This window comes from Rhinoderma darwinii, chromosome 5 (assembly GCF_050947455.1).
Source record: "Rhinoderma darwinii isolate aRhiDar2 chromosome 5, aRhiDar2.hap1, whole genome shotgun sequence".
In the NCBI taxonomy this organism is placed as follows: Eukaryota; Metazoa; Chordata; class Amphibia; order Anura; family Rhinodermatidae; genus Rhinoderma; species Rhinoderma darwinii.
The window spans coordinates 105,059,727-105,086,751 of NC_134691.1; the positions used below are offsets into that span (position 1 = coordinate 105,059,727).

The 27,025-nt window shown below is 42.0% G+C and overlaps 1 protein-coding gene across 1 annotated transcript in view; it reads right to left on the reverse strand.

Moving 5' to 3' along the window:
* The window catches only part of ENOSF1 (enolase superfamily member 1), a 64,284-nt gene extending 58,465 nt beyond the window's left edge, over positions 1–5,819 (reverse strand). Inside the window, exons 1-2 of the mRNA XM_075826370.1 lie at positions 5,627–5,819; positions 1,224–1,332 (exon numbers count right to left, since the gene is read on the reverse strand). Coding sequence (XP_075682485.1) covers positions 1,224–1,332; positions 5,627–5,710 — 193 coding nt within the window. The 5' untranslated portion in view covers positions 5,711–5,819. The remainder of the gene's footprint in view (positions 1–1,223; positions 1,333–5,626) is intronic.
* Positions 5,820–27,025: the final 21,206 nt, after the last annotated feature.

The window sequence follows — 27,025 nt, forward strand, 5'->3', positions numbered from 1 at the left end:
GGACAGGAAAACACTGGAGGGTAACTGTGGGAAGGGGTCTTTTAAACTCTCTGTGTTCCAGTCCCTACAGAAGTCAAGGGGCATCCTCCAGTCGTGCTGTCATAATCGAACAATATGGAAAACAAGCATTTGGGAGTGAAAAAGGAGGCCAAAGGTATGTAGAGGGATCCATTTTACAATAAATTCATTTTATGGCTGAAGTTTCACTATAAAGTCTTCCCACTCCCACAGAAAAAGGCACTTTCTGAATTACTGTTATTAATTATTTTGTAGTGCCATTAATTCCAGAGTGCTGTACATGTGAAATAAAGATGGATTCAAATACATAACATGAACACATGATAAAATGAATATACATAAGCTTACAGAGTAGCAGACTGGCACAGAATAATAGAGGGCCCTGGCCAATCTATGAGGGTAATAGACATTTTCCACAGACATTTTTCACAACAATATCTGCATGTGATAATCAAAGGACCACCCCCCCCCCACAAAAAAAATTGATTTTAGATAAGCAATAGAAACACATGCAGTATACAACTTACCTAACATGGTTGCCTCACCTGGACAAACTTTCACCTAGACAACTTTTGTCCATATGCCCTCTAAGGCATATGGAAATCATAGAGGGAGATCTTCAGCTAAGGAGTCAGGAGCTTTCTATTACCCACTGGAAAGCCACTGGAAAGATCATCTATTGTTCTTGGAGACTCATCACGACTACGTACTGCATGGAGACAACTCTGGTTTCTTTAGGACAACTTCTTAAACTGCATTGTGGGTCTTTCCTGGGTCCAGGAAATTTGGGAGAAGTGACCTGTTGGTGACGTTTTTGGTTGCACTATGTGATCCCTAAAACAGAGCCTAACTCAATTTGCTAAATTCCAATGTTCCAAAAGTACTGCCATTTCCAAAATCTTTCTACAATGTTCAAATGGTCTGACCTGATGTAGTCTGACTGACAGTTTTATGGCATAGGGAATGTAGCACCGGTTAATATATTTGATGTAAATTTGCAAATAATTAGACCACACCCCCAAACTGACAACGGATGGCCACAAGGAATACATGTAAAAAATGTCAGCCAGGTACTTTATGCACATCTGCATGCTCCATTGTGAACTCCAGATCTATTAAAAACGATTTTCTAAATGCACCTCATTGTGTTTTACTTTACGGTAAAACTAGGAAATAGAAAACAAAAGATGTAAATATCAACTTACCAATCTCTGTGCCTTTTCCTAAAGTAAATGTTAAACCGTAGCCTTTTAAAGCATCTTCTGCATCAGTTTCTATGACAACATACGCTGCGGAGTAATCAGGGTCTGTGTGCTGCATTACAGTGAAACAGGGGAAGGTGCAGAGTCTTAGATTTGGAATCTTATTTTGGCAATAATTAGAAGGTTAATGATATTGTGATGTCTACATTTTTTTTTTTACAGTTTCATCAATTATGTTTAATCAATTTAAACAAATAACAAATTAAAAGACATATGTCAAACAAAAACAATCATGGTGCTCCTAGAAGCCCCCGCATTGTCATATATTGAATCATTGCTTCATAAGTCACATTTTAACAGCATGGTTCAGAAGCCAATGTCACTTTGTCAGCAGTCTTTATACCAAACTAAAGAAGATATGTTACATATTCTAAGAAATATACATGTGGAAGCAGCGTTGGACTGGGGTCCCTTGGGCCCACCAGAAGCAATGATTCTGAGGGCCCACCCACCATCTCTACAGAATATGTGCACATCCACTTGTTGTTATTTTTGTACACGTAGGACATATCAACAATAAGGTCTAATAGGTTATTTGTGAATCACCCAGAAGAAATAGACCCTAGTGGCAAGTGCTTGGCTCACAAGTAATCTCCAAATGGGGTTGTCTTCTGCTAGACTTTTTAAGACTCATTATTAGGTCAGAGTCTGGGCCTACCGGAGGATCCTCCGGTACTCTGTTGGGCCAGTCCGACCCTCTACGGAAGCCAGAGACATCCAGTTGGCATAGCCTATAAAAACTCATGTGCAGTACCAGGCAGCAAGATGAGATGGGTGCCAGGGAAGAGGGGCACGAACAAGCCACCCTACCTTATCCTGTGTATTTAGATTCACGGCTAGGGAAACAGTAAAAAATGACTGATGAAATAAAAATATACATTCCTCAACATTGAAATTGCAACACCAAGAAGGAAAAGTTTTGGAATTGTGGAAATCACAGGATCGATAGACATGTTAATAATATGCAAATGATAAAAAAAAATGGAAACAAGATATTCCAAACATCTTGATTTATTCAGTTTAGAGTATGAGCGCCACGCTCAGAAATACACGCACTTACACGCCTTTTCATGCTATCAATGAGGTTATTAATGGTTGTCTGAGGAATGTTATGCCATGCTGAATGCACTTGGGCACACAAATCATCAAGATTGGCTGCTGGCAGCTCCCTTTGCAATTGCCGACCAATGACGTCCCAGATGTGCTCGATAGGAGACAAGTCCGGAGAAGCTGCAGGCCATGGTAGTACGTTTAGGCCACACTGGCTGCTCACAATAGCACGAGCAACATGCGGTCCAGCGTTGTCCTGTTGAAAAACAGCTTCTGAGACACTTTGGGGAAATGGCCATACCACTGGTTCCATGACCAAATCAATGTAATGCCGAGCTGTTCGTGTACCTAAAATGAAGACTAAAGGGGTCTGACTAACGTACATTATGCCACCCCACACCATAATTCTGGGAGTACGACCGGTGTGACGTTCCCTTGTGAAGGCCTCTTCATGGCATTGCCCACGTGGTCTCCAACCAATCTCTATCATTGCATCCGAGACAAAAGCGGGACTCATCGCTGAAGAGGATAGACCTCCATTCCAGCCTCCATTCCCGACTTGCTGCTCACCATGACCGCCTTTGAGAGCGGTGGCATGTGGTCAATAGAACACCTGTACCTGGACATCTGACTTGTAGCCAATGTCGTGAAAACGCCTTCTGATGGTTTGTGTCTACACTGGTTGTCGCCCTAGGCTTGGGATGTGACATCCAATTTCATTTGCAGTACAGAATGGATCACTATGCGTCATTCTTCCAATCAGACGTTCCGTCTATGCAGCGGTTCGCCTCCACGCACCTCTTGCTGTCATTCCCGTTCGTTGTTGTTCTCCCAAACTCCGGGACACGGAACGTTGAACAGTGCTGACATTTGAGCCTTGGCACATCGCAATTTGTCGGAGTGATAAACCAAGGTCTCTCAGTTCAAGTATTCTGTACTCTCAGTTTGCGACAAGTGGCGATAAGCGGCACGTCGACGAACAGGAAACATTGCCCAATCATCCCACACCACTTGATCAGATTTTTGAGGTTTCATGTGGCTAAAAAACTTTGCTTTCAGTCTGGCTTTTACGCCCCTCTCATATGCCACGGATTGGAGCTAGGTGCTTGAAAATGTGATCATTTGCAGATCTTAGCGACACCTGCTACTTCCTCTATTTGCATAACATTACGGTTAGCCCTTCTTGGTGCTGCAATTTCAATATTGAGGAGTGTAGAAATGTATAATGTGTTATTTTGTTTTAATTTTTTATACTATTATTCGGATGTCAATAAGGCTTCGCTCACATCTGCATCAGGATTCCGTTTATGGGTTCCGTCAGACCTTTCCGTCAGGGGAAAGAATAGCTTTACGATTGCATTACCATTGATTTCAAAGGTAATGCATCCATTGCTAATGATTTCCGTTTGTCTTCATTCCGTAAGGTTTCCTTTTTTTTTGCGGAATCAATAGCGTAGTCGACTATGCTATTGATTCCGCCAAAAACACAGAAACCTTACGGAACGGAGACAAACGGAAACCATTACCATTTAAATCAATGGTAATGTAAACTGAAAGCTATGGGTTCCCCTCACGGAAAGGTCTGACGGAACCCTGCTTAGTACTCCGCAAATGCAATATATTTACCCAACCAAAGTGTACAATTGTTCTAGTGGTTGGTAAGGGGCTGGTGACTTTTAATGTCTGGTGGCACTGAGCACTCTCAGTCCTCCACTTTCTGTTTGTATTTTAGTAGTAGTAAAAGTGTCAGCAGATGCAGAAAGGTGGATCTGCTATTGTAAGAACCTCCCCGATAAAAAAAACTGATAGCCTATCCTATGGATAGGCCATCAATTTTATAGTCGTGAAGTACCCAGAGGTGCATAGTGCAGCATACGCCACTATTTACTTCCACAGAAATATGAAAGTCTAGTGGATGCCAGGGAGCACCATAATTTCAGCATTGTCTTTCATGGAAAATCAATGCCCATACATCACAATTAACCTCATCAATTGCGTCATTTATAACTTTTGTATGCAAGAAAACTGGCATAGAAAGCCCCAGTTACAGTAGAAAGACATGGTGTAAAAGAAGTAAAAAAATAAATAAAGTCCCCCAAAGGACTTTTCTGACCTTTGAGGGACAGACCATAATAATATAAAAAAATAAAAGTAAAATAAAGTGCAAAAAAAATTAATAATAATATACACATAAAATATCCCCCCGCCAATCATTGTCGTAACACTAGCCCTGAGCCAATTACCCTAAAATAGACATGTAATATATTAAAATTTATGGTAGACAATGACTATCACAAATAAAAGGTCTATTTTAGGGTAAAACTATGTTATTACCAGAAAAAAATAGCTAAAAAGTAAAAAAGCTTATTTTTTTTTTTACTATTATTTTCAGACTTTAAGCCTAAAAATTCTAAAATAGCAAAAAGGATGTGTATAAAAATGATAAAAAAAAAGAAACCTGCATTGTCTACGGAAAAATATCGCAAATATCACGTCACTAGCCCAACAAATAAAAAAGTTATAGGCGTTTAACTAACGCATGCTAAAAATGGCTAAACGGCGTCTGGTCCTGTAAGATCAAAAAAGCCTGGTCCTGAACCGGTTAATAAATTCCCCCCATTATATTTACAGGACCACGCGTTGGAAAAATATGTCCACATTTGCTGGATTTTGTGCAGAACCAACATATATTTACGCCCATTCTTCTGCTGGAGATTGTGTCCCCCACAGCAGCCCTGGATCGGGAGGTTACTAACAGCCTCTGGTCCTGGTGACATCATGGTGACCGGAGTGGTCACCATGACAACCAATCAGCGCACAGTGGCATCAAATATTTTGAGCTGTCACAGCCCAACCATGTACTGTGACAGCAAACTGAAATATAATCCCTTGTCTAAAGCTCCTGGAGAGTGTGGTCATCTAATACTAAAATGGTTCTTTCCTCATATAGCGCTATAGCGGCGGCATACATTAGACAATGGACATATATTTAGTATCATCTTTATAGGAGAATTAGGATACATTTTTGGGGTACTACCTTAGTACAGAATATAAAAATAATTAGAAAAAGTTTATTTTTTTCCTGTTTCTGACCATTTTTCCCCTATGTAAGATCTACAAAATAAAAAGATATCAACTTCAGCAAAAAAATAAGAGTAAAATATATGTTTGTAGACTAAGAAATAAAAACCAAACTGCTATTTTATAAGCTGCAGACTTTAGGTTTAGTTCTGCTTTCATGAAGCTGAGACAGGGTTGGCATTTGCTATGTATAAAGTACAGATTGTTAACCTTACCATGGCATCAGAGCCGTGCTGACCCAGTGAGGTTGGGAAGCGGACATCTTTAACTGAAAGTTCAGTAATTTTTCCTTTCACCATATTGATTGTTTTACACTCTCAGCTTCTACAAAAAGAATGAAAAGTAATTGCTAGCAATGCGAGACGCAGGAGTTTGTGCAATGTGGTTGAAATGCTTCCGCATATGTAGATTACACTGTGGATAGATTCACACCCCATCAGCTGACGTCTCACTTTTTGCTGACACAACAGCAGTTTAACCCTTTACATCCTCAGTAATTCTGCAAGCTTTTTTTCCCCAGAATGCTGCATATTTTGTATTTCTTTTTTAGTTATATAAAAAGTTACACTTAAAATTGCAAATTACATTCTGACAATTATTAATAAACTAGATTGCAATAATAAAGTGACAGTTTAAAAAAAATAAAAAAAAATAATCTCATAAAGCTACAGCATACAAGAACATTTTGAACAATTGTATGCTTCCAACTTTGTGGGAACAGTTTGGGGAAGAACCTTTCCTGTTCCAGCATGACTGTGCCCCTGTGCACAAAGCAAGATCCATAAAGACATGGCTTGACAAGTTTGGTGTGGAGGAACTCGAGTGACTGCATACAGCCCTAACCTCAAGCCCATAGAACAGCTTTGGGAAGAATTGGGATGCCAACTGTGAGCCAGACTTTTTATTCAACATCAGCGCCTGACCTTACAAATAGTCTTTTGGATGAATGGGCCCAAATTTCCACAGACACACCCCAAAATCTTGTGAAAAGCCTTCCCAAAAGAGTGAAGGCTGTTATAGCCACAAAAGGGGGCTTAATTCCTTATAAACGCCCATTGCTATCTCATATTATCTGACATGATCTGCAAAAATATCTGCCACAGTGAAGAAAGCCCAGCAGTGCATTTTTTGTTTAATAGTGTAAGGATGTTGGAGAGAATTCCCAACCCTTAAAGGGGACTTTGCATTAAAGTCACCCTCCATATTTTTCCAAATATTTAACGTTTGCTGGGGAATGTAGAGTTTACGTACATGGCACACTCGATTTAGTTTGTGTGCCGCCAAATTGCCGATTGCCGGGACCCCCTTTTCTGTCATCTAAGATGGCCGCAGAGCTTCTTGGATTACATGATGCATACAGTACTTAGGTAAACTGAGACACTGTTTCCTGCTATCCAAATAGCTAGTGCTGCTCATGTGGTAGCTAGTGCTGAGCAGCGCTAGCCTATTGGATAGCAGGGAAGAGTGTCTTGGACTACCGAAGCACAGTGTGCATTGGGTAATCTGAGAAGCGATTCGGTCATCTTGGATGACAGAAGAGGGTAGACTGGGAATCGGCGGATCGGCAGCCATAATATAATCTATTTATTTATGCCCTATTCCTTTAGGCATGTTCTATTTTTGCTTTTTTTTGTTCCAGAGAAGGAGTGGCTAGTCCAGTCTGTGTATATTATGTTGTGCTGATATTTGTATTGAACTGTAATGTTGTGACTGTTTCTTCGTACAGGCAGGTAATGTTTGGCTTCCTGTGAATCTAAATTCCTTTGCACCGGGATGTACGTCCCAGACTCCATCTTTGCTAAATTACTGCTGCGCCAGGACGTCGCAGCATAGCTACGCCACCTCCTCACCCTGGGGCGGCACTTATTCTATAAAACAGTGGTGTTCCTGGCAAGCTGGTTCAGTAGTCGAGTGGAAGAGGAGGCACCTGGCTATGATAGAGAGAGCTGCTGAGAGAAAGCTATGTAGAGCTGCTGAGAGAGAGAGTTGTGGTAGCGATGGCACTTACATTGGACCTAAGTATGTGGGTCCTGAATCTTTTGGGGGTGATGGGCATGAGCCTCCCCGTATGTGCAATAGTGATGTGAGCAGTGGCAGGTTGTGGGCAAGAGCCTCCCCACATGTATCAGTGGAGGCAAGTGGAAGCCAGTACAGCAAGTACAGTGCAGCCAGTTGTGGCCTAGTAAGCCTGAAATTGCCAGACCAACCCCTGCATCAGGGAGGTGTGCCCTAGGCTCTCCCCGTGACAAAGAACCAGCCAACCAGTCATCAGCTAGATCAGGGATCTCAAGCATGCGGCTCGCGGGCCGCATGCGGCCCCTGAGGCTGTCATCTGCGGCCCGCGAGACACAGGGCCGCTAGTATTGGCTCTGCTCCAGTACTCTGTGAAATCCCTGTCCATGAAGGGACACGCGATGTCAGGGTCTTCCCCAGAGCGGAGTTTCGGGCAGAGCGCTAGCATGGGCTCTGCTCCGGGACTCCGCGGAATCCCCTGACAATGCTGTCCATGAATGGACACGCGATGTCTGGGGCTTCCCCAGAGCCTGAGTCCCGGGCAGAATGCTAGTATCGGCTCTGCTCCGGGACTCTGTGGAATCCCCTGACATCGCTGTCCATGAATGGACACGCGATGTCTGGGGCTTCCCCAGAGCCCGAGTCCCAGGCAGAATGCTAGTATCGGCTCTGCTCCAGTACTCTGTGAAATCCCTGTTCATGAATGGACACGCAATGTCAGGGTCTTCCCCAGAGCGGAGTCTCGGGCACAGCGCTAGCATAGGCTCTGCTCCGGGACTCCTGAAACCCCTGACATCGCTGTCCACATATGGACAGCGATGTCTAGGGCTTCCCCAGAACTGGACAGTGATGTCAAGAGCACAGCTGGTGTCCCAGTAGGAGCGCTAGTAGCGCTCTGCCCGGGACTCCAGCTCTGGGGTTGCCCCTGACATCTCTGTCCATATATGAACAGTGATGTCAGGAGCACAGCTGGAATCCCAGGCAGGGTGCTAGAAGCGGCTCTGCTCCGGGACTCCAGCTCTGAGCAAGCCCCAAGGGGTGTGTGTGGCATTATCTACAGGGGGCACTGTGGAATTATCTACAGAGGGCACTGTGGAATTATCTACAGAGGGAACTGTGGCAGCATCTACAGAGGGCACTGTGACAGCATCTACAGAGGGCACTGTGGCAGCATCTACAGAGAGCACGGTGGCAGCATCTACAGAGGACACTGTGGCAGCATCTATAGAGGGCACTGTGGCAGTATCTACAGAGGGCACTGTGGCAACATCTACAGAGGGCACTGTGGCAACATCTACAGAGGGCACTGTGGCAGCATCTACAGAGGGCACTGTGGCAGTATCTACAGAGGGCACTGTGGCAGTATCTACAGAGGGCACTGTGGTAGTATCTACAGAGGGCACTGTGGCAACATCTACAGAGGGCATTGTGGCAACATCTACAGAGGGCACTGTGACAGTATCTACAGAAAGCACTGTGGCAGTACCTATAGAGGGCTCTGTGGCACGATCTAAAAAGGGGCTGCCTAATTTGGACATTTGTGTGTCTGCCAAACGCTGCCAACTGAGCTGCCGGACTGCATTTAGCGACATTTAAACTGTAAAAGTGGATTGTTGAAATAAGCACGTGGAGAAATCTCACAAATTTCCGTTAAGTTTAAACCTCGCGCTATTATTATAGTAATGTAGTATTATAGTAATGTAGTATTGTTATAGTAATGTAGTATTATAGTAATATAGTGTTATAGTAGTTCAAATAACTAATTAATTAACAATAATTTTGTAATGTATCAAATTTGAAAGTAATGCGGCCTGTCAACTTCACATTTTTTCTATATGTGGCCCACTTATCCGGCCGAGTTTGAGACACCTAAGCTAGATGGTGTATATGTAATTGATGTTGATGATATTATTGAACTAGAATCTCAACCTATATATTAATCATCTACAAATAAAGTTGTGGGTTTATTAACAAGAGGGTCCTAAGGCAAAAGGCATATTGTGACCACAGGCGCCAGAGATGTAAAACCGGCTCTCCCTTACGTGTTTTTCCAACAAATCGGAGATAAAGGAGTGGAGATGATGAAGGCTGTCTAAGGACATGTTTGGGAATGGTCACCTTCTCCTTTGTTTTAAAATCTGTGCCCTTTTTTGCTGAATAAGGATACAGGAGAGCAGATCTCCGAACACATTGTGAAAACAGCCTAGTTGCAGGAACCAGTCATCCAGTCACTAAGTGTGCATTGCTAATACATTTTACTTATCTTACACCATGACAGCCATGACAAATGCCATAAGTCAGGAAGGAATGGATGGTAATGTTACACACACAAATGGAACATCAGGTTAGGCTAGTTCATAGGTCGACTAAACATAACATTTCGAAAGGTTGAGTTTGATGTATACAGAGGTCATGATAGCAGACAACCTCTCACTGGTGTTTGTCAGGACAGCATGAGATATTTCATGAGAGGAAGTGCATCGTCAGCATAAAAATGGTATTGAAAACCAAACCTGCTGATGCTTCATGTAAAGGCACATTCACACGTGGCGGAATTGCTGTTGAATTCCGCTGCGGACAGTCCGTAGTGGAATTCTGCAGCAGTCGTTTTTTACATTTGTTTCTATACATTTTTAGGAAAGTTAGTTCAGACGTTGCAGAAAATAACTGTACGGAAATCAGGCTGCCGTGCAGAATTTTCCCTCCGCAGCATGCTCATGACGTTGCGGAGAAGAAACGGAATTTCACTGTGTATTTCAGCCTTTGCGATGCAAAAACTGAAATCTGTGGCAAGTCCGCTGTGATTTCTGCAACGTCTGAATTACCTGTCATAGAATGCAAATGTTGGTGCAGATTCGTTGCGTAATTGCCCCAAATCTGCACCAACTTTTGCAGCGGAAAAATTCCGCCACGTCTGAGCGTGCCCTAACAAGGCTAAGAAAAAAAATAGAACATTTGTATGTACATTTATTTTTTGGGTTCGGGTGCATCCACACAACATTTTTTAAAACATTTTTTTAAAACCAAAATGCTTTAACTTGTTTTTAATTTTTTAATATTTAGTTATTAAAGGGGTATTTCCATCTAAGACATTCATAGCATATCCACAGGATATACCATGAATGTTCGATAGATGCGCGTCCCGCCTCTGGGACCCGCACCTATCTCTGGAACGGGGCCCCCTGACGCCCGTCCTACCTTCTGCCTCTGTTGCTGGGCTCCAGCCATTGAATAACGTGGTGGCTGAGTTTTCCAGTAAACAGTCAAGTGGGTTTTGCTATGTTGTTTCTGAATTTCCGATAGAAGTGACTTAAAGTTACGGAATCAGCATAGCACAATCTACGGTCTTTCCGAAGCTCGAGAGCTATAGAAATAGCCTTGCTTTCTGTGCTACGCCGTTTTCAGAACTCCTATTCTTTTTTTATAGTTGTTCTGGAAACCGCAGAGCAAAATGTGCAAGACTGTTTACGGAAAACCTAGCCACCTCGTCAGACAGTGTCCGGAGCCAAGAGGCAGCAGCCTGTTCTAGAGGTAGGTTTGGGACCCGTATCTATTAGACATTTATGTCACATTCTGTGGATATGTCAGAAATGTCTGAAAGGGGAATACTCCTTTAACAAAATATATTTTGCTATACTATACTGCATAGAGAAAAACTTGTATTTTGATGTATGGTCTTATGACACAGTCAGTGCCAGCAGCATAAAAACGCTGGTCTATAATAAACATGTGTAGGGAGTGCAGGGTTTATTTGTAGGGTGAGTTTAAGTTCCCGGGAGTTTAGGATGACAAGTGAGGGCTAAAGGTTGGAAATTTGATGGGGTGTCTCAACCCCTTTTTAAGTGAAATCCATCCGCGTGATCAGCTGATTCCTTGGGTCTGGCTTCTCTAACATCAGTCAGCTGTTATGAACAAGGGAACACGACCTATGCCGATACATTTCCCCTGCAGCTGCTGTGCCATTACATGAATGTAATGAATGGACGGGCTGGGTTTGTCAGAGAGGAAATCACTCTTATATAGTGGCTCTAACTGTGGCACCTAGAGGGGGAATCTGAGCAGTGAACCTCCCTCTATAAGGTCCATATGGTCTAATATAGTGCATATGGAAAGGGGTTGTCGTTGTGAGATAACTGCTTTAACCCCTTAAGGACACAGCCTGTTTTCACCTTATGGACCAAGCCATTTTTTTCAAAACTGACATGTGTCACTTTATGTGGTAATAACTCCGGAATGCTTTCACCTATCCAAGCGATTCTGAAATTGTTTTCTCGTGACACATTGGACTGTAAGTTAGTGGTAAAATTTGGTCGATCCATTCAGTGTTTATTTGTAAAAAAAAACACCAAAATTTAGAGAAAATGTGTAAAAATTAGCATTTTTCTAAATTTAAATGTATCTGCTTGTAAGACAGATAGTTATACCACACAAAATAGTTACTAGTTCACATATCCCATATGTCTACTCTATGTTGGCGTTGTTTTTGTGAACATTCTTTTCTTTTTCAAGGATGTTACAAGGCTTAGAACTTTAGCAGCAATTCCTCACAATTTCAAGAAAATTTCAAAAGGCTATTTTTTTAGGGACAAGTTCAGTCCTAAAGTGACTTTGAGGGCCTTATATATTAGAAACCCCCGATAAATCACCCAATTTTATAACCCTTACCCCTCAAAGTATTAAAAACAGCTTTTAGAAAGTTTCTTAACCCTTTAGGTGCTTCACAGGAATTACAGCAAAGTAGAGGTGAAATTTACAAATTTCATTTTTTTTGCAGAGAATCAGTTTAAATCCATTTTTTTTCTGTAACACAGAAGGTTTTACCAGAGAAACGTTGCTCAATATTTATTGCCCAGGTTCTGCAGTTTTTAGAAATATATCCCACGTATGGCCCTAGTGTGGTAGTGGACTGAAACACAAGCCTCAGAAGCAAAGGAGCACTTAGTGGATTTAGGGGCCCCCTTTCTATTAGAATATATTTTAGGCACCATGTCAGGTTTGAAGTGGTCTTGTGGTGCCAAAACAGTAGAAACCCCCCCAAAAGTGACCCCATTTAGGAACCTACACCCCTCAAGGAAATTATCTAGGGGTATAGTGAGTATTTTGACCCCACAGTTTTTTTGCAGATATTATTGGAAGTAGTCCGTGAAAATGAAAATTTTCAATAAAATGTAGGTTTAGCTAAATTTTTTCCATTTCCACGAGAACTAAAGCAGAAAAAGCAGCACAATATTTGTAGAGCAGTTTCTCCTGAGTAAAACAATACCCCATATATGGTCATAAACGGCTGTTTGGACACACGGCAGGTCTCAGAAGGGAAAGAGCGCCATTTGACTTTTGGAGCTCAAATTTAGCTGGAATGGTTTGTGGAGGCTATGTCGCATTTGCAAAGCCCCTGAGGGGACAAAACAGTGGAAACCCCCAGAAAAGTGACCCCATTTAGGAAACTACACCTCTCAAGGAACTTCTCTAAGGGTATAGTTAGCATTTTGACACCACAGGGTTTTTGCAGAAATTATTGTAAGTAGGCCGTTAAAATTAAAATCTACATTTTTTTCAATAAAATGTAGGTTTAGCTAATTTTTTTTCATTTCCACGAGAACTAAAGCAGAAAAATCACCACAATATTTGTAGAACAGTTTCTCCTGAGTAAAACAATACCCCGGATGTGGTCATAAACGGCTGTTTCGAAACACGGCAGGGCTCGGAAGGGAATAAGTGCTATTTGGAATTCAGATTTTGCTGGATTGGTTTGTGGAGGCAATGTTGCCTTTGCAAAGCCCCTGAGGGACCAGAACAGTGGGAACACCCCTCAAGGAACTTATCTAAGGGTATAGTTAGCATTTTGACCCCACAGGTTTTTTGCTGAATTTAGTGGAATTATGCTGTGAAATTGAAAATTACTTTTCTTCTGATAAAACGTGGAAATGTTAAATTTTTACAAGAAATAAAGGAGAAAAAGCACCCCAACATTTGAAAAGCAATTTCTCCCGATTATGGCAATACCCCATATAGGGTCATAAACTGCTGTTTGGACACACGGCAAGGGTCAGAACGGCTGGAGCGCTATTTAGCATGCAGATTTGGCATGCAGATGTTGCATTTGCAAAACCCTAAAAGGTACCAAAGTACTGTGGTAGCCCCAGGAAGTGACCCAATTTTAGAAACTGCACCCCTCAAGGCATTTATCATTTGCCTGGACATATGACAGGGCTCAGAAGTGAAGAGCACCATGCGCATTTGAGGTCTATTTCGGTGATTTTCAAACCATTGGCCCACAATTGCAGGGCTCTGAGGTCAAATAGTAAAACAAACCCCCAAGTAATGACCCCTATTTTGGAAACTACACCCCTTAAGACATTTTAAGGGGTGCAGTGAGCATTTTGACCCCACAGGTTTTTTTTAATGAGAAATGAATGCACAGCGGATGAAGCAAAGTGAAAATTTCAATTTTCCGCTGATATGCCATTTTAGCGCACAATATGTTGTGCCCAGTTTGTCCCACTGCAGACAAATACCTCATAAAATTTTAAGCGGGTTCTCCCGGGTATGGCGATGCTATATATTTGGACGTAAACTGCTGTTTGGGCACGCTGTAGGGCTCATAAGAGAGGGAGCGCATTTGGCTATCGGCGTGCAGATTATGTTTGGTAGTCGTTCTGTTTGGGGTATTGCTGATATTTCATTTTGTAATGTGGGGGCATATGTAATCTGTGCGGAGTACATCAGGGCATAATAAGAGGGTATAATAATGCGGTAAATAAATAATAATCCGCAGATGTGTGGCTGGTGTCGCACTGATAAATAGTGCCCGATCTTATCCGCATTTGGAACACTGCACATTTTGCATCGCCATATTCTGAGAGCCAGAACTTCTTTATTTTTTCTCCACCAGAGCTGTGAGAGGGCTTATTTGTTGCAGGACAATATGCAGTTTTAATTTCTACCATTTTAGGGGTACATGCGATTGTTTGATCACTTTTCATTCCATTTTTTGGCAAGCAAGGTGACCAAAAACCAGCAATTCTGTTATGTTTTTGTATTATACACCTGACACTGGCTGGCGATGGTGCGGGCTCAGCTTCTGAGCCCGCACCAGCAACACAACGTACCCATACGTTGTGTTGCGTTAAGTCCTTAACGACAGCGACGTAGCCCATACGTTGGATGTCGTTAAGGGGTTAAAGTGTAACCGTCGCTTACCTTTTTTACCCATAAATCAGTAGTACAAGCGAATATAAGAAACTTATAAAATATCTTATTAGAGAAAAATGCCTCTTTCTCCAGTTCTCAGACTTCTCTCCCCCTGCTTCCTGCACTGATCACTTCCTCTCAATTCACTTCTACTTTCCATATTCTGTAAGGCAGAGATGAAGACAGCTCACTAATAGATCTCTGTTGAAAATAATTCCTTTAATAATATTTTTTACATGCCACAATACAATAGGTGAAAAAGGTGTTGTCCAATCTTATGTGAATAAAACTATATGTAATGAAATGGCCACTCACATGTTATTATGTTGCTGTGGTTCAGGGCTTGTTATCAGATTTAACATTCTCAAGTTTAAATATCTTCATCCTCCTTTATCCACGTGTTATTATTCTTAGGGTAAGTTCACACGAGGGCGTCCGTAACGGCTGAAATTACGGGGATGTTTCATCCTGAAAACATCTCCGTAATTTCAGCCGTAACGGCATGTGCAGGCGCTTGAACGCCGCGTCCATTACGGACGTAATTGGCGCTGCTATTCATTGGAGTCAATGAATAACGGCTCCAATTACGGCCAAAGAAGTGACAGGTCACTTCTTTGACGCGGGCGTCTATTTACGCGCCGTCATTTGACAGCGGCGCGTAAATTACGCCTCGTGTGAACAGACAAACGTCTGCCCATTGCTTTCAATGGGCAGATGTTTGTCAGCGCTATTGAGGCGCTATTTTCAGACGTAATTCGGGGCAAAAACGCCCGAATTACGTCCGTAATTAGTGCGTGTGAACATACCCTAATTGTGTTTTTTTATTTATTTATTTTTTTGCAATTTTTTACGTTTTTTATTTGAACTAAATGCTTTTGCTGTTTCCCCAACAGAAGAAAAGTGCACAAAGCACCAGAGAACAAACGAAAGGCAAAATATATATACACCACTGTCTTTTTTCTATTTCAATACAACACCCAAATCATAGATTTTTTGGAAATAAATAAAAGCTAGCTTGTGATTAATATAGATTTACTGTATTTCGGCAAATAAACATGTTTTGTACTCATGAACATTGTTTACAAATGAATTAATCCTTGAATTACTTAAATTTTTCTCTCATCAAAGTATCTAACCTTAGCAGTGATCCAAAGGTTTAGGAGTATGGGCAGCACAGAAGAACAGCAAAGCCTCCAGGGCAAACAGACAAGAACAAGAGAAAGAGGCAGCACTCCAAGTTGAAAATACCAAATAGATGGATTTATTTTCCCATATGTGCAATGAACTAGTGTGACGTTTCAGCTGCTCAATGCAGCCTTTGTCAAGCAAATGAATTGAGGCCTTAACTTCTCTCATCAAATATCTAACCTTAGCAGTGATGGCAGTGCGAACACGGAGCATTCTGTCAGTCAACTTGTCTAAAGCTTCAGCTCCGATTTCAGCCCAATTCTCTTGTAGAAACTCCCAAAGGTTGGCCCGTAACTTGCACCTCTTGAACACACACATGTTCAGATGCTCCCAAAGGCGTATAATTCGATTGCAATCGGGACTCTGGGACCATGTTCTTCAGCACCTGTTGTCATCCTTTTGACTGAACATACTTTTTGTATAGACAGGCGGTATGTTTTTGTTTGTTCTTGCTGCAGTGTGCAACCACAACCAATAAGACAGGTGCCGGAAGGGATGGCATGGCGCATCAGAATGTTGTGGCAGTACTTGGCGTCCATGACTCCTTCAATTTTTAGTAAGTCACCAACTTCACCACCTCCAAAACATCCCGAGACCATCATAGAACCTTCTCCATGCTTGACTGTGTCCTGAATGTAAGCAGGAAGCATGCACTCACCTGTCATTCGACAAACAAAACTTCTTAAATCCATCCGGCAGGAATTGGAGAATATTTCCGAACGTTGGCTCCTCTGTCAGCAGCCTTCTTTGGTTAAACCACCTCCTGAAGGTGGGCACTCTACGGACATAGGCTTTATTTGTTGCTGCTCCTTGGGCAGCTAATAGGGTTGAGACCAGTGCAGCACATACAGGGAAAAAGTTTTTCCCAGGATTTCCTTAGGATAGGTTATCAATATTAGATTGGTGGGGGCCTGAGCTGCAGTACCAGGCAAAGACACCCATACAAATGAGCCGCTGTATCTATGTACACAACAAATGGTACATGGCACCTTCATTCTGCTTATTTGCGGGCAGGGGCGGATTGGCCATTGTAACTACCGGGAAGATTCCTGGTGGGCTGCATGTTTATGAGACATAGTGGGCTGCCTGGCCCGACCATCCCTCCTCTACGCTCACATTTATTTCTCTGCCCGGCCAAGCACACAATGTCCCAGCCAGTGTCAGAGCATTGTCAGCTTTGGGCGGTTGTTGCGCGCATGACGTCCTGATGCCACGACGTTCTGTGCGGAGCTAGTGTTACCCGGCCGTCAGACTCTGAGACAATATTTGACTCCACCCCCCAACCCCCGTTGGCGCGCGGAACTTTCACTGTCTTCCAGTTCCTGAGCTTAGCGTAGTTTGAAATGTGAGTTCCATTTGTGTGCAGTCTAGTAACCATATGCATTTAATTTTCTTCCAGGCTGATATCTATGACTTATGGGCTGACATGATCTCTGTACTAAGGGGCTAATAATCAGCTCTGCCCCCAAGGCTACATAAGTGACGAGTCTCCCTAGTACAGAAATCATGTCATCTGACACATAAGTATACAGCCCCTAGACTAGAGGCTGATTACTTATATATGGGCTGACAAGATTTCTGTACCAGGCGCTGATATAACTTATGGAGCCTAGGGGTTGATTATAAGCCCCTAGTACAGAAATCATGTCAGCCCACTATAGGGGATACATGTGTGATCGCTGGGGGTCTGACCATTGGGACACCCAGCAAAGAGGAGAACGTGGACCAAAATTCTCCTGAAGTGCTCGATAAATATGGAGCGCTGGTGCGCATGAACGACCAGCGCTCCATTCATTTTTATGGGATTTCTGAGACCACAGTCTCCGGAAGCTCTATAGAAATGAATGGAGCGCTGGTCGTTCATGCGCAACAGCGCTCCATTCTCATTGAGCACTTCAGCAGAATTTTGGTCTCTGTTCTCCTCTTTCCTGGGTGTCCCAGTGGTTGGACCCCCAGCGATCACACATGTATCCCCTATCCTGCGGTTAGGGGATGCATGTGTTTTGTGGGAAAATCCCTTTAAGGTCAAATAATATTATTAAAAAACTGCACAATAAATAAAAAATAAAACCATTTTTCCATAAAAAATGGTTTTATTTTGTCAAAGTGTTAAAAAAAATACACATATATAGTATCGCTCTAATTGTAACGACCCGAACAACAAAGTTAACACGTTATTTAAACCACAAGGTGAACTACATAAGAACATTTTTTTTTTTTTTTTAAACGGCAAAATTCCTGTTTTTTCTATCCCCTTCCCCAAAAAATATGTGACAAAAGTTCGTTAATAAGTTCCATGTACCCCAAAATGACACCAATCAAAACTACATCCCATCACGCAAATATTTACATCGACAGAAAAATGTAAGTTATGGCTCTTTGAACACAACGATACAAAAACTAAGTCTTTTTTTTATTAAAAGTGTTTTTATTGTGCAAAAGTTGTAGAACATGAAGAGAACCTACACATATTTGATATCACCGTAATTGTATAGAACCATAGAATAAAGGTAAAACGGTGTAGATTTAAAATGCAAATCCATTCCCCCTCCCAAAAGTTAATAAAAGTTAATCAATAAATTATGTGTAAGTCAAAAATACAATTCATATCTACAATTTAATCAATAAATTATATGTACAACAAAATGGGGCTATTAAAAAATACAACTTGTCCCGCAAAATGTCCATGTACAGCTCTGTCGATGGAAAAATAAAAAAGTCATAGCTTTTTGAATGCGACGATGGAAAAACTTAAAAATTGCTCGGTCATTAAGGTTTAAAATACCTTTAGTAGTAAGGGTTTAAAGTCTTTTACTTAACCCCTTAACGACATCCAACGTAATAGTACATCGTTGTCGTTAAAGACTTAACACAACACAACGTACTGATACGCTGTGTTGCTGATGCAGGCTCAGAAGCCGCCAGCGGGTGTCAGGTGTACATTACAGCTGACACCCTGCTGCATAGCTAGCCTCCGATCCAGGCGATTAACCCCTTAGATGCAGCGCTCAAAAGCGAGCGCTGCATCTCTGGTGTTTCCTAGCAGATCAGAACCCCACAATGCAAATCGCGGGGCTCCGATGGCTGTTATGGCAGACCGGAAGCCTAACAATGACCTCCTTTCTGCCAAGAATGGAAGCCTGCTGGTCCCCAGAGGCGGGGCCTAAAACGCTCCCGGCCGCAAAAGAAAGATGGAGCAGGCTCAGAAGTTGAGCCTGCGACATCAGGCGCCGGTGTCAGCTGTATGTTATAGCTGACACTGCTGTAACGGCAGGGAATGGAGCTAGCTCCAATCCCTGCCATTAACCCCTTAGATGCCCTGATCAAAAGTGATTGCGGCATCTTAGTGATTTGATCGTGAAGCTGCCGATCATTACTATGGCAACTGGAGGCCTAACAATAGCCTCCTGGTCTGCCACGTACAATAGCCTATTAGGCCCCACCCAGAGACGGGACCTAATAGGCTTGCTGTCAGTGAATGACTGACAGCTCTAATGCATTGCACTATGTGGGTAGTGCAATGCATTAGAGTAAAGATCAGAAGTGTAGGCCCTCAAGCCCCCTAGTGGGACAAAAAAAAAAAAAAAAGTTTAAAAAAGTTGACTAAAAGTTTAAAAATAAAAGTTTCAAGTTAATAAAAACAAACACTGCTTTTTTTCCTATAAGACTTTTATTATAGGAAAAAAATTAACACGTTAAAAAAGGTACACATATTTGGTATCGCCGCGTCCGTAACGACCCAAACCATAAAACTATAATATTATTTTTCCTGCACGGTGAACATTGCAAAAAAATAAATAAAAAACAATGCCGGAATCGCTATTTTTTTTATCACCACCGCTTACAAAACATGGAATAAAAAGTGATTCAAAAGTCGCATGTACCCCAAAACAGTACCAATAAAAACTAAAACCGGTCCTGCAAAAAACAAGCCCTACAGCTTTTTTTGACTGAAAAATAAAAAAGTTATGGCTCCCAGAATATAGCAACACAAGAAATAAATAAAACATTTTAAAAAGTGATCTTATTGCGCAAACGCTGCAAAACTTTAAAAAACTATATACATATGGTATCACCGTAATCGTATTGACCCGCAGAATAAAGTAAAATTGTCATTTATAGCCCAGGGTGAACGCCGTAAAAAGAAAGAATAAAAAACATTGTCAGAATTGATGGTATTTGGTCACCTTGCTTGCCAAAAAATGTAATAAAAAGTGATCAAAAAATCGCGTGTACCCGAAAATGGTACCAATGAAAACTACAGATTGTCCCGCAACAAATAAGCCCTCACACAGTAACAAAATAAAAACTTTATGGCTCTCAGAATATGACAAAACAAAATGTGCAGATCGTTCCAAAAGGGGATAAGATTGGGCACCATTCATCAGTGCCACACTGGCTACATATCTATGAATTACTATTTATTTACCCCATTATTATACCCTCTTATTATGCCCCTGATGCACCCCGCACAGCTTACATATGCCCCCACATTAAAAACTGAAATACCAGCAATACCCCAAACAGAACTACTCCCTTCTGAACCCTACAGTGTGCCCAAACAGATGTTTACGTCCACATATATGGCATCGCCATGCCCAGGAGAACCCGCTTAACAATTTATGAGGTATTTGTCTTCGGTGGCACAAACTGGGCACAACATATTGTGCACTAAAATGGCATATCAGTGGAATATTGCAATTTTCACTTTGCACCATCTGCTGCACATTAATTTCTTATGAAAAAACACCTGTGAGGTCAAAATGCTCACTACACCCCTTAAAATGCCTGTGTAGATTGCCAAATGGTGTCTTTTTTGGGGGGGGGGGGTTCCACTGTTTTGGCACCACAAGACCTCTTCAACCCTGACATGGTGCCTAAAATATATTCTAATAAAATGGAGGCCCCAAAATTCACGAGGTGCTACTTTGCTTCTGCGGTCTGTGCTTCAGTCCAGTAGCGCACTAGGGCCACAGGTGGTATATTTCTAAAAACTGCAGAATCTAGGCAATAAATATGGAGTTGCGTTTCTCTGTTAAAACCTTCTGTGTTACAGAAAACAACGAATTAAAACTGATTTTCTGCAAAAAATAAATACATTTGGAAATTTCACATTGCTTTAAGTCTAGTGAAACAACAAAAGGGTTAAGAAACTTTCAAAATGCTGTTCCAAAAACTTTGAGGGATGCCGTTTCTAAAATGGGGTGTTTTATAGGGGGTTTCTAATATATAAGGCTCTCAAAGCCACTTCAGAACTGAACTGGTTCCTGAAAAATAGCCTTTTGCAATTTTCTTGAAAATGTGGGAAATTGATGCTAAAGTTCTAAGCCTTGTAACGTCCCAGAAATATATATTTTTTTTTCAAAAAAAAATGGCAACATAAAGTACACATATGGGAAATGTTAACTAGTAACTATAGTATTACTATCTGTTTTACAAGTAGATACATCTAGAAAAATTCGAAGTTTTGCAAATTTTCTCTAAATTTTCGTATTTTTCACAAATAAACACTGAATGTATCGACCAAATTTTACCACTAACTTAAAGTACAATGTGTCACGAGAAAACAATCTCAGAATCGCTTGAAAAAATAAAAGTATTCCAAAATTATTATCACATAAAGTGTCATGTCAGATTTGAAAAAAATGGCCTGGTCCATTAGGTGAAAAAAAGGCTGTGTCCTTAAGGGGTTAATAACTAACAAAGCATGTTTTTGTGGGGTTTTTTACGTTTTGTATCCCCCAAGTAAAGGTACGGTGGGCATTAAGAGGGTGGAACCTCTTCTCAGGGGCAGGGGTAGAATACAAAAGTGCAGAAACATATGATTATAATAGAACTATGATCACCTCACCATAGGCTCCTAAAGTCTTTGTTAAAGGTAGACAAAAGCAATGGGATCTATTTTGTCTTTTAAACTGCTAGGGAGCCAGTATAACATTAACAGTAAGGGTATGTTCACACGGCCTATTTACGGACGTAAATCGGGCGTTTTTGCCCCGAATTACGCCCGAAAATAGCGCCTCAATAGCGCTGACAAACATCTGCCCATTGAAAGCAATGGGCAGACGTTTGTCTGTTCACACGAGGCGTATATTTACGCGCCGCTGTCAAATGACGGCGCGTAAATAGACGCCCGCGTCAAAGAAGTGACCTGTCACTTCTTTGGCCGTAATTGGAGCCGTTCTTCATTCACTCCAATGAATAGCAGCGCCAATTACGGCCGTAATTGACGCGGCGTTCAAGCGCCTGCACATGCCGGTACAGCTGAAATTACGGGGATGTTTTCAGGCTGAAACATCCCCGTAATTTCAGCCGTTACGGACGCCCTCGTGTGAATATACCCTAAGAATGATCTATTTCATAGTGGCAGACTGGGCCTCATACAACCGCAAGGAATTTCCAGGCCCAATTACTATTCCTACCACGTTAGCCCCAGGAACTTTCTGTTACTGGATTAATCTGTGTTAGGGACTGTTCACATCAGTGTTTCCATTTCCATCATTTCCATTGATGGGTTCCGTCAGACCGTTCTTTCGGAGGATCCCATCAACGGGAAGGCAAATGGAAACCATAGCTTCTATTTGTATTACTATTGATTTCAATGATAATGCTTCAGTTGACAGCGGTATTGGTTACACAAAAAAAACGGAAACCTTATGGAACAGAGATAGACGGAAACCATTTGCAACGGAAGCGTTATCTAAGGAAATCAATGGTAATGCAAACGGAAGCTATGGGTTTCCGTTTGCCTTTCCGTTGATAGTTTCCTTCAACGGAAAGGTCTGATGGAACTCATCAACAGTAACCAAACGCTGATGTGAACACACCATTACTCACAAAACTGATGTGTGTGCTCCACCCACTGGGGTGCTGGGTCAGCTACTTGTTCGTTTGCTCTGCCTACTGCTCTGTTGCATTGGCCCTGTCTACCAGTGCAATATCTAGCTTACTTGTGCATTTACACTGCCCACAGGCTCCACCTACCAATGTATTTTTGCATTGGCCCAACCTACCACCAATGTGGATATGGCTAAAGGTTTGCTGACCCCGACTACTTGTGTTAGCCCCCGCCTGCTGCTAAATTGGACCCACCCACAACATGAGGCCACTTTTACACTTTTTTGCCAGCAAAACATGTTTTTTTTTTTTAGTTAAACAATTAGTGTGTAGGTGATTAAACATTGTTCTAATTTTTTTTTTTTTCACGAGTCAGGAAATATTATAAATTGGATTCAATTGGATTCTAATTTATAATATTTCCCATTGCTGGTCACTAGATGGAGCCATTCCCAAAATTGCAGCATTGCATGTGGTAAAGCAACCACATTGCTTTATGCTGCAAAATTGGGTAAAAAGCCCTCGCTCTAGTGAGCTCTCAGCATCCTCCCCTCCTTTATCCTGGCTAGTGCCGGGAGAAACGAGGGGTTTGAACGGTCTAACCTCCTACACTGTGTGTCGCCATTTTTTGAGCTAACACACAGTGTAGAAGGTTTACATACACTAGTAAACACACACTGAACACAAACATACATAGAAATCCCTTACCTGCTCCAGTCGCCGCCGCTCCCTCCGGTCCATCCGCTCCGTCTGCTGCCGCTGCTCCATGTGCACAAGTCCGGAAGCCGCGACCGGAAGTAGTAATCTTACTGTCCGGCCGCGACTTCCGGTCCACAGGAAAATGGCGCCGGACGGCGCGCATTTCAAATTGAACTGTGTGGGAGCAGCGCATGCGCCGTTCCCACACAGACGGCGTACATTGAAGTGGATGGAACGGGCCCCGTTCGCAGTCCTTATGGGACTGGAGCTGCCGTATTCCATGTCTGTATGTGTTGTTAATCGACACATACAGAAATGGAAAAAAAAATGGCAGCCCCCATAGGGAAGAAAAAGTGTAAAAATAAGAAAAAGTAACACACAAACACACAAATTAATCCAAACGTTTTTAATAAAGCACTAACATCTTTAACATATTAAAAAAAAATTTGTGGTGACACTGTTCCTTTAAGTTCCCAATCCACCACTGTTTGCAGGGGGTCCTGATTCAGATGCCTGCCAAACAAATATTGAGGTCTTCTCCTAAGGAACAGGGTGGACAACCTATTTTGCTCTCCTTTGAGGAACCCCAGTAAAATATTCTATTTATAAGTAAATACTATAATAAATAAAATATTGCAGCTGTAGAACATGTTTACTGCTGAGTGAAATGAATATCATATTATATTATAGTGTTGACACTGAACAGAAACAAAAATAAAAAACTGCTATAAATATGGTTGATTCATCTCTCCATCACTGTCTGGAATGGAATCAGGACAATCTTTTTGTGATGTCATAATCTACAATCCAGGCATGGAGTATCTGTACAGAATTCCTGTGTTTACATCATCTAGAATCTGGGTGTGGTCTATTTACACATGTTTTCTGTGATATCATGATATAGTTCTAACATATTATGACATCATCAGTTCTATAAGTATGTCTCACACCTTGGCAAATGTGTCAGTCTTATCTCTTCACTGTACAATTGTTTTCTATTCCTAGATCATTGATAACATCTTCTGCCCAGGTCCGTTACTATCGATATAGGTAAGTGCTTTGCATTAATAATATTTTCATTACAAAACTGTTCTGGAATTATGTGAATACTAAACTTAATTTTATTTTTTTACTTAGGGCCATTCTTTACAAGAAAAGCAATGGTAACATCTAGAACATCTATTTTAACATTAGGATTAACAACATTAATAACATAATCTTTAATACCATCTATAATAAAATCTATAATGGAATTTCGATAGCATCTTGAATTCTCATGAAGACTCCTCTACAGATAAAACCTCTGTTTAGAGAACAGGAGAAAGATTCGGTACGTTCTATGTTAATAAATGTAACACTCTTCCATGTGTGGGGGTCACAGTCTGGTCTCTATTAGGTGTGTATTTGTCTTTTCTTTGTATTTTTGTCTTTCTTTAAATGGCCTTTATCATTTCCACTTTGTTCTTTTTCTTGCTTATTTAAAATGTTTTTTTTTGTCACGGCTATGGGGTATGTGCACCCACTTGGCTGCTCCGTCGTAACGGAGTAGCAGCTGGCCAAACAATGGTCAGCGATAGTCTTTAGAACAAGAGTACCTGGATAGAATATTTGGCAGACACTTGGTGTGGTAGACACTTGGCGTGGCAGACACTTGGCACAGATGGTGAACTTGACTCCGACATTAGACTTCGCAATGGAACAAACACAATTATGGTATACGGGATACAGGATACGGGAGCACAGGATACAGCTAAGGGACCATTTGCAAATGAACATGGGAAGACACAACAATGCTCAGGCAAGGAGGAAGAGGGCAGAGTCCATTTTATAGAGCAGGGTGCATAGGGATTTGGTATGGACTATTTTACAGATGCGCGCGCTTGGCCCTTTAAGGCCAGAAACAAGGGCGCGTGCACCCTAGGGGAAACAGTGGAGCATTGCAGTCGCGTCTGCTGGCGTCTCCAGGGAGGGAAATTCCGGCAACCTTCAAGTGTCCTGCGGTCGCGGCTGCCGGTGAGTATAACGTGCCAGCGGTCAGCGACCGTGGGCACAACATTACCCCCCTTAGGCTCCCTCCTCTTAGGTCCAGAGCATAGGAGGAACTTCTTGATGAGAGTTAGGGCATTAATGTTCTCTTCTGGCTCCCAAGACCTCTCCTCAGGACCAAACCCTTTCCAGTCCACCAAGTAGAAAGTCTTTCCTCAACACACAGTGTAGGAGGTTTGTACATTCAATCCCCTCCTTTCTCCTGGCACTAGCCAGGATAAAGGAGGGGGGATTGTTTGAGGACGCTAGAGCGAGTGTGTCTTCTCAAATTTTGTAGCATAAAGCAATGTGGTTGCTTTACCACATGCCAATGCTGCAATTTTGGGAATTGCTCCCTCTAGTGACCAGCACAGGGAAATGTTATAAATTAGAATCTAATTTATAATATTTCCTGACTCGTGAAAAAAATCAAAAAAATTAGAACAATGTTTAATCATTTATACACTAACTGTTTAACTAAAAAAAAATAAAAACATTTTCTAGCGACACATTCCCTTTAAGGCCTAATTCCCACGAGTGTGTCCATTCTGCACGTGTAAAAAATGCAGCGTTTTTCCTGCGTTGCAGTTCTGTGTGGCATGTGTGTACGGTGCGCGTCTGTGTTTTTTACGTACGTATGTCATCCATATGTCACACGTTTTTTACGTCAGCAAAAAAACTGAAGGAGGTGGTTTTTTTTCCTCATCATTTCTTTAGCAACTGGTGCGTGAAAAACACGGAGAGCACACAGATGTGCGTCCGTGTGCTGTCCATGATTTTCACGCACCCATTGACTTCAATGGGAGCGTGATGCGCAAAAAATGCACAAGAATAGGACATGCAGTGAGTTTCACGCAGGGGACACACGCTGCGTTAAAAACACTGAATCTGTGAATCGTCCCATTGAATTTCATAGGTCCGTGTGATGTCCGTTGTTTTGACGCGCGTAACATGGACGTGAAATACGCTCATGTGAATAAGGCCTTATTCAGACAATCGTATTTCACATCCGTGTTATGCACGTTAAAAGAACGGACGTCACACGGACCTATGAAATTCAATGGGGCGATTCACACATTCAGTGTTTTTCACGCAGCGTGTGTCCGCTGCGTGAAACTCACTGCATGTCCTATACTTGTGAGTTTTTTGCGCATCACGCACCCATTGAAGTCAATGGGTGCGTGAAAATCACGGACAGCACACGGACGCACATCCGTGTGCTGTCCGTGTTTTTCACGCTCCAGTTGCTAAAGAAATGATGAGGATTAAATAAAACACCTCCTTCGGTTTTTTGCTGACGTAAAAAAATGTGTGACATACGCACATAGAAAATGCAGACACGAACCATACACGGATGTCACACATAACTGAAACGCAGGAAAAATGTTTCGTTTTTATTGCACGCAAAAAGGACACGTTCGTGTGATTAAGGTCTTAGGCCTCAGACTAATGTTTTTAGAGGATAGGCAGACCTTGACTTCGGGGGGAAAACTGAGGAGGAACTTTTATTTTCCTATCGGCATATCTTTTCTTGCGATCAAAACTGCCTGAGGAATCACAGACTTGGTTTGCTGTCAGATGTGAAGAAAAGTGCCAACGGAAGAATTGGCTGGCACAAAGCTGGCACAGGGAGTGAAATTCGTTGATGCTGACTGTATACA